Source organism: Panthera onca, chromosome C2 (assembly GCF_046562875.1).
Source record: "Panthera onca isolate mPanOnc1 chromosome C2, mPanOnc1 haplotype 2, whole genome shotgun sequence".
NCBI lineage: Eukaryota > Metazoa > Chordata > Mammalia > Carnivora > Felidae > Panthera > Panthera onca.
The window spans coordinates 104,684,635-104,697,795 of record NC_138347.1 but is presented as its reverse complement, the minus strand read 5'-3'; the positions used below and the strand labels follow the sequence as shown (position 1 = coordinate 104,697,795).

Below are 13,161 nucleotides of genomic sequence, written 5' to 3'. Positions count from 1 at the left end.
TTTTGTATTTAGTTCATTCCTATATCCTCTGCAACTAAAACCATCCTTGCATACAATAAAATGGAATCAGCAAGCATAGCTCATAAGTGTAGAAGTTAAAGGTATATGAGTGTACATATAATGATATTTAAGTGTAGAGGCTAAAGGAAGAAACAGAATAGTAGCTATAAAGGCCTTTTAAACTAGGATAGACCTCAGTATGTTTGGGAGCAAAGGAGGAAGTACCAGTGGAGAGAGAAAGATTGGCAATACAACAGAAGTAGAGGATAACTAAGACAGCATGGTCCCCCATGAAGTCATTTGATCATGGACACTGATAAACACATAAATGAACAGTTCACAGAAATATATATACAGACCATCAGAAGGCAATCAAAAACATGAAACAAGCCTCAGTTATAATTAAAGAAATGAAAACTAAAACAACTAGATACCATATTTCTGTTATCAGAGTGGTCAAGTGCAAAATACCCAGAATCCAGTGCTGGTGTATGGAGAAACAAATACTCCCATACATTACTGAAGGGCAGGTAAATTAGTGCTAATGGTCATTCATTCTTTTGCTCTCCACTCCAAAACCTTTGACTGCTATGAGTCTTTTCCCCATTATAAAAAAAAAATTATTACCTCTCTAGCCTTCCTTACAGCTAGGACACAGGCAAGTAGCCCAGACTCCGCCAATCTGACACATCTGTGCTTTATTTTGGGTTAGAAGCTACTGATTCAATGGAAGTATCATATAAGGAATCTGCCTCAGGAATAATTCCTAGTCACAGGAATTTATCATATACATACAAATGTACACCAAGATATCTATGCAACTACATAAGCCTGTTTATTACAGAACTCTGTATAGTTCTATCAAAAATGAAATTTAAATGTTTATGACAAATCACACACTCATGTTGTGGATATATGTACTTATAATGTGAAACAGGGTTAGAACCAAGAAACTAGAACTAAGAATTAATGTTAAGAATTAGACTTAACATTGTGCTAATTGAAATAATCCAGTCACAAAAGAACAGATAATATATGTTCCACTTACATGAAGTACCTAGAGTAGTCAAATTCATAGGGACAGAAAGTAGAGTGGTGGTTGCCAGGGGCTGGGGGCAGGGGAGAAGAAGAATGAGAAGTTATTATTTAATGGGTACAGAGTTTCAGTTCTGCAAGATGAGAAGAGTTCTGTGGATAGATGGAAGTGATAGTAGTATAATAATATAAATGTACTTAATGCCCCTGAACTATACACTTAAAAATGGTTAAATGGTTTACAAAAAATGGAAAAAAAGAATTAGATTTAAGAATTAAAACTAAGAGGTAGAATCACTAACAAAATGAGAAAAATTTTAGGCAGGAAAGAGGGAAGGCATAATTTATCAACTTATAGATAAGAAATAGACAAGCCTCAGTAGTGAACAGGAATGTGAAGAATAGATAAAGCACAAGAGCTAGATCATACCAAGTTCTGTTTGGGTCATTTGCATACTGGCTAACCTTTGGGTATTGATTAAAACTAATACCCAAGTCCCTATTTTTGACTACCCAAGTCCCTATTTTTAAAAGCGCAATTTTTATGAACAGTTTTCTAAATTGATAGCTCTGATCAGACTCCTGTGACTCTTTCCCAGGAAAGCAAGGAGGGAGAGAGAGGCAGATCTTTTACTCAGGTTTGTCCCACCATAAAAATACTTGCAGACTTGGGGCACGTGGGTGGCCAAGTCAGTGAAGCTTCCAACTCCTGATTTCGGCCCAGGTCATGATCTCACAGTTGGTGAGATCCAGTCTGGCATCCAGCTCTGCACTGACAGTGAGGAGCCTGCGGGATTCTCTCTCTCCTTCTCTCTCTGCCCCTCCCCTGCTCTCTCTCTCTCTCTCTCTCTCTCTCTCAAAATAAATACTTTAAAAAAAAAATCACTTGCAGACTAGAGCTAAGATTTCTTGCCTGGCAGGGAAGAGAGAAGCAGGATCATCATTTCCAGGGACAGATTCAAAGTCATAACAAGCAAAGGAAGCAGGCTTATGAAAGGCCATAGAGTTCAATTACTAAAGACCTCCAACCCCATCCCACTCCAATTCCTGTATGCATTTGCTAAAGTATACGTGTATGCTGTGGTATTTACATTTCCCTGCAATTCTAGCTATGATTATACCTAGCTCTCGCCAACCAGACTTTTATTATTCTTGTTTGCTATATTTATAATCCTTTTGCAGGGTGACCTGATAAATTCTAGCCTATAAACCATGTGATTCTCAAATCTGGAATAAGAAGTCATCTTTCGTTCATCCTTTTAATTCATCACCTAGCATAAAAGAACCACAGTCAGCAATATGCTAAAGTGCTGTGCAACTATTTAAAAAATGAAATGAATCTGTGTGTATTGAATCTGTATGTATTGATACAGAAAGATGTCTATAATGTTTAATGACAAAAGCAAAGTTAGCAGTATTACATAAAACACACTTTTTTGTATAAATAAAAAGGGATATATGTTTAAGCTCGTGTATTTTAAAACATTTTTCTAGGAAGAGGAGCAAGACAAAGGAGACCTCCGTGAGGGTAGTGACATTGGGATGAGAAGGGAGGCTTTTAATGATCATTTTATGTTTCTGTACTGTTTAAAGTTTTTACCATGTTCATAGTATTTTATATGTCTATACACTTATATATTTAGCATAGGGTTATCTGATTGGATGATGGCCCAGTTTTCTTTACACATTTCTGCATTTGAAAAAAAAAACTAATAATTTTTTTTCATAGGATCACCATTCTCATTCTCTTTAAAGTCTCTACTGTATTTGACCCTCTTATTGAAACTTTTACCTACTGATCTTCCAGATACTGTATTCTGTTTTCTTCCTTATATAAAATAGGGCTAATAATACCTACTTCACAGGTTGGTTATGATTAAATGTATATAAAATATCCAGTAAAGTGCCTGGAACATAGTAAGAACTAAATAATTATTAGCTATTCATAGTGAAAATTGGTTTTTGTCACTCTACATACATTCACTCTTTTCCTAGCTACAAAGAATTTTTCTCCACTACCCCACTTTTAGCCCATGTGGCTTCAGTGAAGCCAGCATGAGAGAGACTAAAGCCAATTAGAACATTCCATTCCCTTTGCACAGAGACTGTTTCACAGGTGGCCCAGGACTTTTATTCAAATAAATGATGGAGAAGAAAAACTCTCCTTACCCCTGGTCTTTAATTTTAGAAGATTTGAGGCTGGAGTTACCATAGCCATCTTACCACACCAAGGGAAGGGCCTGTAGGTGCCAGAGACCACTATATGAGAGTAATGCCAAGACAACGGAATGCAAAGCAGAGCAAAGAAATCCTGTGTCTTTATTTGAACACTAAATCCAGTGACACTCACCTGATTTTTCGATTATGGAAGCCAATTTATTTTTTCTCAAGACACTTTAGATTAGGTTTTCTTGTTACCTGTAATCTAGAATCCTGAGACATTACATAATCATTTCTTTCTAGATTCTAAGAAGTGACAGTTTCTGGTGCTATTCTCTCTTTATTTACAACCTTAAAAACTAATCTATTTTTATGTTTCAACCATTCACATAGTATCATCTCATCCTATTTTCTTCCCTAACCTATATTCTCTTTCTCTGCTGCCCACTGGATATATCTTTCCTAATTCCAACCTACATGAATAAAAGTAAACTCATTTTTCAAAACAGTCTTTACCCAGAAAACCATTCCATTTCCTCACTTCCTTTTTTTTGTGTTAAGATAGGTGAGAATTTCAATAACATTAATGTACTAATATACGAAGTGCATGTATATACATATATATACACACACGTATTATACATATGCTTATGTGTCATATATAAAATGTATAATATGTAAATGTATAACATTATATTATCAAGATGAATATACACCATTATCTATGCTGTTCTATAGTCAATTTATTAATCTTTCCTTTTTAAAGATTTTATTTTTAAGTAATCTCTACACCCAACTTGGGACTGAACCTTGACCCTGAGGTCAAGAGTCACACGTTCCACTGACTGAGCTGGTCAGTCCCAATCAATTTATTAATCTTGAACAAATTCTCTAAGTATTTATTCATTACTTACATAAACCCATGTTTATTTATTCATTTTTATTTATTAATTAATATCTAATTAATCCAAATATTTATAATTAACTAAAACTTGATTAATATTTTTAAAGGTTTATCCACAAATCTAATATCAGACTTTATGAATGTTGAAACCACATTAGAAGACAGACAAAAAACATTTTTCTTTTTTTGGGGAGTGAAAGAGAAAGAGGGAGAGGGAGAGTGTGCGTGGGGGAAGGGCACAAGGAGAGGAAGAGAGAGAATCTTAAGCAGGGCTCAATCCCCTGACCCTGGGATCATGACCTGAGCCAAAATCAAGAGGGGGCACCTAACCAACTGAGCCACCCAGGAACCCCCAAAAACATTATTATGATGACAACAAAACTTAACTGTGCACTTAAGGAATTGCAAATGTGGATTTGAATTCTAATTCCAATTGTTCTCTTTGAATTTATTCTTATTTCTTCCTATGTGGTACAGTTTCACTTTTAAAATGTAAAAAGTGAGGGTTCTGTTCTCAGACTGCCTGAAATTACACATAATGGTTGTTAGTAGATGATTTTGGATCAGAAAGATGAGACTTGCTTTACTTTCCCAAATGACTGTAAGTTAGTCATCCCAATCTGACCAGCTTCTTTTTATAATTAAACTGTTAATTTCATGAGAAGTATCCAAAGTATTGGAAGGGATCAATCAAGTCTTTTTTCTTGACTCTAATCTCTTCCCAAATCACTTCTTCACCTGTTCTAAGTGTCCTACTTTCACTTTAGATTTAAGTCTACTCTGTAGCTGTTTGCTATGTCTTTGCTACATCATACAATCTGGCTTAAACATGTTTTAAAAATACTTGTTCTGGGGCGCTTGGGTGGCTCAGTCAGTTAAGCATCCGACTCCGGCTCAGGTCATGATTTCACGGTTTGTGGGTTCAGGCCCTCCATTGGGCTCTGTGCTGACAGCTCAGAGCCTGGAGCCTGCTTCAGATTTTGTGTCTCCCTCTCTCTCTGCTCCTCCCCCACTCACACTCTGTCTCTCTCTCAAAAATAAATAAACATAAAAGAATAAAAAAAAAAACAACTTGTTCTGAGTGGGCATGGTTAGGTTCCACTAAATCTAAAGCCATAGGTAACTTGATTTATTGAAATAACATTTCTTTCTCATCTGTCATTAAGACCTACTGTTATTTAGAGCGATCGTCAAAGACAGTAAAACCAAGAACTATCTCTAACTTATTTTTCTTTCTATCCCCTCATCACTAATTCAGGAATTCACCAACAAAGAATAGTATCTGACTGACTTTAAGTGTTTAGACTCTTAACCATTAAAAACCAGAAAAGCTGTATATTTTTCCTCCTAAATGTGCCTGGATTTTTTCCATTCTACTGTATAAGCACTTTTCACCTTCCACATAATAAAGCTATGCCTGATCTACATCTTTTTCCTGTCTTAACACATCCCATATAACTGGTGTTATTTTTTTTTCTTTTTTATCAAGTCATTCCTTCGCTCAAAATTTTTCTAATAGGTGTTTCCTCTATATCATATCTACCATCCAAAATCTGGCTGTCAAGACCCTTCATAAGCTGATCTTTTAACTTGACATCCCATTATTCATCCTTAGCACATGCCCTAATAAGGTCAGTGTTGTAAACACAGTAATATCAAATGCTTACAGCATATGTGTTAGAGAAAATTATAAATAGTCCTATGAGGTAGGCATTATATCCTGATTTCATGATAAATAGTCTCAGAAAAATTGATAAATTTTGTAAATTATCCAAGCATATGGTTAAAAAAAATGATGGGATTTGGGATTTTGTTATGTTAGTTACATCCTTCTACTACATTGTGATCTGTGACCCTTATACACCACTCAGTTTGGTCTAGTTTTTGCTTTTTTCATGGTTGATCTCTCCAACTCAGGTTTTGTAGTATTTTACAAACTTCAAAAATCCAAATGATTCCAGAAACTTTCAAAGAGAATCGCTACATTTTCTTGATATAACCAACAGTCAAATTTTTTTCATTGAGTTTTATTGTCTATACTTTGTCATATGAAAACAATAATTATTTTTTTCAATTTTAAAGGTATAGTATAGTATGGAGTCAATGCTCCTGCAAACCACACCAGTCTCTCTGAACCTCACCAAATTCTTACAGTTGGCAGGGAGTGTCCTCTACACCCCTCTTGAGAATCACTGAACCTGACATAATGCTCCTGGGGTCAGACTTACAATACTTACTTAGAAGTTAATGTAAATTCATTCATAAAGCAGACTTATCAGTGATTCAGTATGTCAGCCCTAGATATGCAAAGGTTAAGGGGGGTAAAACGGCTCCCAGTTCTCAATGTCAACTACATAAGCATCGCTGAATAAATACTTATAGGAGATAGTCAAATCAACCAGTGGTTAACATAACGGGGGATTAGGATTTGGGAATCTGATCAAAGTGCTGGGAAAACTAACTCCCCAGAAAAATGCACAAACACACGGAATTCCGCATACAACTTAGCGGGGGACCGTGGGAGTGTCAGGAACTCCACTGAATCTCAACCACCTTACCACCAGGACTACAGACTCCAGGTTAAAAATTGACTAACAAAACTAAATTCTCTGGGAACAGGAAAATTTGCTTAATAATCCTTACTATACCTTGTACAGTGTAACGCATTCAAGTTGCTTGAGAAGTATTTGCCCACTGATAATTTTCTCATAAAGACAATCAGATGACACCGACAAATCATTTCTTCCATTACGAAATCTTTCAAATGATTTTAAAAGCCCGAAATCTCCTTTCACTAGTGACACTAATGACCTAACACCAATAAATTCGAAATTACGTTGCTATTCACATGTAGACTATACTATTATTCGCCAATCCAGGTTTTCTGTTCTTCTTGTCCCTCTACTCCCTCCAAACTCTGGGCTTCCTGCTTCGGATCCCAAAAGCTACGTCCAGAGCCCCACTGCTTCCAGGGAGACGGAAAATAACTGATGCCCTATGCCGCATGCACTATTAAAACAGGTATGGTGGGATCCACTGATGGCCACAATTTCCAAACCCTTTGCTCACTAAGTCCAGAGGTAAAGAGATTTACCTTAAGTTGCAGGAAAGCAGTGGCGATTTTTCCCACAGAGCTGGGACCAGTTACCAAGAAGCCTCCCAACCTCCCTGTCACCATAGTGATTTCTAAGAGCTACGCACACTCCTTCTTCTCGCGATACTACCGCGCCGCGGGTCACCCAAGCCCGCTCTCTCTTTAAGGGACGTTAGGGGACGACTGAGCCCCTCCCCCTCCCCCCCCCCCCCCCGCCACCTAGGGGGTGGAGCCCTACATTTTTTTCCCTCTTGTTCAAACCTCTACAGTTCGAGGTGTTTTGTTTTGTTTGTTTTTTTTTAATATTTTTATAAGAGTACTGTTGCCGTAGGCCTCAGGCAAAACTGTTTCGCTCCGCGTTTTCACTTAGAAACGTCTCCGGCCGCCAGGGTCCCGCCAAGGATTCACGCAGGCGTGTACGCGACCAGAAGATGGCGGTGGTAGTCGCCGCATTTTTTTCAAATTAGTGATTCCCAGAAAGCATTGCGCGCATTTGTAACGAATTTCCGTTCGAGTTTGTATTTTAGGCGCCATTTTCGAGTGAAGGACCCGGAGCCGAAACACCGGTAGGAGCGGGGGTGCTGTACAACGGTTTCCAGCTTTGATCTGACTGGGCTGCCCCGCAGGTAAAGTACTTCTTTTCCTGATCAGGTTGTCACACTCTTACTTCCTGCCCCGTCTGCGGGCGCCTGGAAAGTAGAGGCCTTGAGCTGGAGCAGCCGAAGTCTGGGCTGAGGCTGCCGCCGGGAGATTTCTCTCGCTGTCACCCCTCCCCCCTCGGCCGCCTCCCGGCAGTCGGGACTCCCGCGCGCTTCGCGCGGGCGCCACTTCCCTAAGCTACTTAAGCGTCTGTCGGCGGGGGTGCGGGACTACGCGGACTCGAAGCCTTGCGGATCTCCTCTCAGAAATCCTAGTCTCTCGGGGCAAGGGCGTCTCCCGTGCCCCGGCCCCCTGACCTCTCTTCTCTCAAGGGACTAATTACCGGGTCTGAGCCCTTACTGGTGACCTTTTGTAGTTTATTGTCCAACGAGACTCCGCAGCGGGCCCCGGAGAGACAAACCCCACCACCCCAAGACGACTGAACTGGAGCAGGCGCTGCCTGTGTCCGATTTAGAAGTCGAGAGTGGTCCACCCCAGTCTCCGGCCGCCTTTCCGGGTCGGACGGTGGCGAGGAGACTTGGAAGCCCTCGGGCCGTCAACGGCGCCAAGAGCTAAATGGCGGGGAAAGTGGGCGGCGAGTCGCCCGTTAGTCTTAGGTACCTTAGGAAGAGTTGATGGTCCCTCAAACCTGAAGGTAATAGAACTCTCAACAAAGTCTGTGCGCTTGCTTCCCTAGCCCCGAGAGCGTGGGAATGTCAGTAAATGCCGGCTTATGGGAATTATTTCGTTAGGAAATCAAAGGAAAATATTCTTACACCCTTATACTGTGGGGGGAGGAGGGTGAGGAGCCATTAGGAAAATATAAAGAACTTAAGCAGTTCTATCCTTGCTTGATTACCGAGCACGTCTAGGTTTTCCCACTTGATTCGGACTTAAGACGAATCCCGCCTTTTTGGCACTTGGGTTTTATGTGCCTTGTTTAACGAGCACCCGCTGGCGTCGAGCGGGGATTTTTAAAAGGGGCTCTCGGAAACGGATGGACGGAGTTTCCTCCCGAGTCGGGTGGGGTAGGGGCTTAGTCGGTTGCAACGCGGGGGCCGGCGGGAAGTGTACCGGCCTGGTCCTGCAGCCCGGCGGGCTGACTTGCTCCCGGCTCTCCCCCTGCCCCAGCGACCATGCCCCGTAAAGGCACCCAGCCTTCCACCGCCCGGCGCAGAAGAGAAGAGCCGCCGCACTCCCCGGACGGCACCAGTAGCGACGCGGAGCCGGAACCCCCGCCTGGCCGCGCGGGCAGCCCGGCCCCTGCTACCGCAGGTGAGTACCCCGCCGCGACTCGGCAGGAAAGCGCGATGGTAGACCCGGGTGGGTCAGCGCCCAACCCGGGACTGGCTGGTGTTTGGGGGCGCGGAGGTGAGGGGCTGCGGAGGTGAGGGGCTGCGGAGTTGACGTCTGTAGGTCAAGAGGAGCAGCTCAAGAAGCTGGTGGGATTTTCAGAGATTGGAGTGGTCGTGCAATTTCGCTTGTAACGGTGCCGGAGGGGATTGGGGCAAGTTCGTGGCTGCAGTTAAGAATTTCTGTTTGTGGCCTTTTATTTCCGCGGAAATCGACATGGTCAGCCAATAGCTAGTGGACTTTGTTCCAGACAGAATTAACTTTATTGTATGTTAAAGTTGTTTGACGCTAACAACCTCCCAGGTCTTAAATTGTTTTTAAAGAGATGACAATTTACTCGAAACTACTGTAGCTTTTGTGAGTACAGGAATTGGATGACATTAGGCAGCCCCTGGGACAGTGCCGCTGGAGCTCTTTGAGTGTCCAGAGTGAGGGTTCCTGTTGCTCAGATACGGAGAAAGTTGGATCTAGAACCTTAGGATTTAACCACCTGTTTAGACGTGGAACAGAGAATCGGGTTGTTGTGGTTTTCCCAGATTTGCTTTATGTTGTAGTGTTTTGACTCTTAAGAGATACATTTTTGTGGGATTTTGTGACTGGTGGCGTTTCTTTCAAGAATTTCTTTTTATATAAAACGAAGCTGAAATTCTCATTTTTCCTGAGTTTAGGATAATACTACATTTAAAGTGGAAAATACAGATTCCTAGGGTTCATAAATAACATTTCCCCAAAGATTAGCAGGCAGTAGTCCTCCGAACTAATTGCACTAATGCAGGCTTTTTTTCCCCCCTTGCCCTCCTTTTCCTTTGACTGACTTAGAGACACCAAGTGAGGAAATTGATAATAGAAGTTTAGAAGAGATTTTGAATAGCATCCCTCCTCCCCCGCCTCCAGCAATGGCCAATGAAGCCGGAGCTCCTCGGCTAATGATAACTCATATTGTAAACCAGAACTTCAAATCCTATGCTGGGGAAAAAATTCTGGGACCTTTTCATAAGGTATTTGACCATTTTAAATAACTATTAATAGGGTAATGTGTATATTTCAATTTTTATCATATTTATCCTGCTTGATAACACATGGTATGTTTCATGTGTTTTTTAACAACTGAAATTGGTTTTTGTTTATCCTGGTTATGTTTGGTACCTCTTTAGCTGTTAAATTTTCCTCACTGAGTAGAATTGGTGAGTTTTTTGTTTGAAGGAACTATTTTCTTTATTAGAATGAATTTTATAAAGAAAATAAGCTAGAATTAGGTGTTCTTTAAAGCGTTGAAGCTTGTTATCGAGAATATGATATAAGTAAACAAGTTGAAATGAAAACTTTTACTTAATAGTTTCGCTGCAAGTAAAAAGGGCAAGCGTTTTAAATTAAAATCAGTATGGTATGACCTTTTCTTTAACTTCAATTTAATTTTTTTACTGTTCTTTTTATGCAGCGCTTTTCCTGTATTATTGGGCCAAATGGCAGTGGCAAATCCAATGTTATTGATTCTATGCTTTTTGTGTTTGGCTATCGAGCACAAAAAATAAGATCTAAAAAACTTTCAGTGCTTATTCACAATTCTGATGAACACAAGGATATTCAGAGTTGTACTGTAGAAGTTCATTTTCAGAAGATAATTGATAAGGTAAGGGACTTCTGACTGTTTTAGTTATTTACAGCCTCAAGTGTGGAACACAGGATTTCCATACATTGCACATTTATTATTTTTGGCTTAAATAGGCTTTTAAAAATTAGTGTATGGTTAAAGCAGAATGGATGGATACTGATTTCGTTACTTCCAAGATCATATTTTCTTTGAGTAGTGGTGGTGGCACCCATTAAAATATTAAAATTTTTAGCCAGGGCAATGAATTATAAGTAGCTCATGATAGCTACTTTAGAATAAAACATTGAGCAGTTTTAGTATCTTGAGTGCCAACACAGGTATTCTTTCAGTATAAAGTTATGTTTTTATTGCTTTCAGATAAATTACCTAAACTTGAAAATGTAACCGATGACTAACTTTATCATCTCCATTGTTTTAATTAATATTAGTAGTCTTGTGTGTCTGTAATGTGAAAGAACTCTACTTCAGTTTACCCTTTTAAAACGGGAAGGGTTAATACATGTGTTTTCTAGAAAAGGAAACAATTTTAGCTAAAGTGTCTATATTATCTACGTGGTTCTGGTTCGGTTGGTATTGGTTTTTTTCTCATCTAATAATTAACTTTGGAAATTCATGGCTTAAAAATGACTAGTTGGAACCTAAAAATACAGAAAACTCCATAATGAAGCAAGGATGTGATTTGGATTCTAAGTTTTGTATTTTAGATTTTTTTTTTTTTTAATATAAAGGGCTTTAGTTAAATTTACATGGTATCTGTATTAATTTTGTTTTTTAGTGCTTTTCTATTGTACAATTTAGGTTGGAAAATTAGATTGCCACTAAATCAGGTTTGATTTCATTGCGTATTATAATTATGTTCGATTCGTGTAAATTTTAAAAGCCGTTTGTCAAAATGACAAAGCTTTTAAGGGAAAGCAAGTTTTACTATTAAAGTAGATTTGCACGTCATTTTTTAAAATCCAGTTGGTTTTTTTAAAAATTGGGGGAATGTAGTTGTCAGTTCTTTGCAACTGTTTATACCTTCCAATGGCATATTGTTTACCAAAAAAAAAGACAAAAGCTAAGCCAAGTTACGCCATTCCTACCTTCCTTTCTTTGGATCATTTCTTGCAGCTTTTCTAAGTGGACTAGTAATTTAATCTGTCAACATGGTTTAATAGTTGGAGTGAGTTTATTTCAGATACGGTGAGATTCTTGTACCCCTTCAAATACTCTTTTTCAGTCAGTAGAATTTTAGGCTTGTTTGGAAGTGGGTTTTTTGTTTTGTTTCTGTTTGTTTGGCTTTATGGTTTTTGTGATCTATGAGGAAAGGGATCAAACAACTTGGAAACTATTCTTTGCTAAGAGGGTTATTTCTGAGAAATATTGCCAGTTTATGTGCATGTTCAATTGAAGTTTTTAATCCATAGAATTAGTTTCAATATGAAGAGTGAAATTTGGTGCAGATCTGTGACTTAATACCAACAATTGTTTTCTGGTTTTGTTTTTCCACAAAACAGGAAGGGGATGATTATGAAGTCATTCCTAACAGTAATTTCTATGTATCCAGAACTGCCTACAGAGACAATACTTCTGTCTATCACATAAGTGGGAAGAAGACAACGTTTAAGGATGTTGGAAATCTTCTTCGAAGTCATGGAATTGACTTGGACCATAATAGATTTTTAATCTTACAGGTGAGTTTATTAAAGATTTTAAACATCTTCTTACTCGTTACTTTTTTTTCAATAAAGTTTAGAGGGGTATCCCCCTGTTGGATGCATCCTGTACTTTTTGAGGCCTTAAAGTACTGTAGCAGCACATCATGGTTTACATACTACAGTCAAGATGCGAATCATTATTTGCTGCTCTAGAAATTTAAGGAAATTCATTCAAAATTATTTTTTCACTGTAAGACGCACATTTTATGTTTGGATGGACTGACATACTTGTTCCGCTCTAGCAGCACGTAAATATTGGCGTAGTGAAATAAGTATTAAACACCAATATTATTGTGCTGCTTTAGCGTGACAGGGATATAACAGCTATTTGTTATTACTGATTGTATTTTCCTTTAAGATAACATTTTAAATGAGATTCATTATCTTTTTATAGTCCTTTAATTTTATTTTTATCTCTACTAATATTAAATAGCAAAAACATGAAAAGAACTCTGTACACTTAGTGTTTGACAATTTTACTTGAGCACCTTACTAATTTTTTTTTTTTTTTTTTTTTTTTTTTTTTTTTTTTTTTAACACTACAATGGTTAACTAAAAGCTTACCCAAGCTGGTTTTTGTTTTGGTTAGAATGGCCTGTTTGAACCACTAAATACTGAAAGATCAGAAAGTAACTGACATTTCATTCTGAAGTATTACAACTCT

General features: G+C 38.8%; 2 protein-coding genes across 3 annotated transcripts in view; one reads left to right on the top strand and one right to left on the bottom strand.

Annotated features, from left to right (window-relative positions):
* The window catches only part of IFT80 (intraflagellar transport 80), a 140,894-nt gene extending 133,567 nt beyond the window's left edge, over positions 1 to 7,327 (bottom strand). The window contains exon 1 of one of the 2 annotated variants that reach the window (XM_078432198.2): positions 7,194 to 7,327. The gene's annotated coding sequence lies outside the window, so the exon portion shown is untranslated. The remainder of the gene's footprint in view (positions 1 to 7,193) is intronic. The other variant, XM_078432200.2, reaches the window with a different exon arrangement.
* A 256-nt stretch (positions 7,328 to 7,583) lies between these two features.
* Positions 7,584 to 13,161, top strand: part of SMC4 (structural maintenance of chromosomes 4) — a 46,477-nt gene continuing 40,899 nt past the window's right edge. Inside the window, exons 1-5 of the mRNA XM_060639094.3 lie at positions 7,584 to 7,819; positions 8,964 to 9,107; positions 10,005 to 10,183; positions 10,624 to 10,815; positions 12,297 to 12,473. Of these exons, the coding sequence (XP_060495077.2) occupies positions 8,969 to 9,107; positions 10,005 to 10,183; positions 10,624 to 10,815; positions 12,297 to 12,473 (687 nt within the window). The 5' untranslated portion in view covers positions 7,584 to 7,819; positions 8,964 to 8,968. The remainder of the gene's footprint in view (positions 7,820 to 8,963; positions 9,108 to 10,004; positions 10,184 to 10,623; positions 10,816 to 12,296; positions 12,474 to 13,161) is intronic.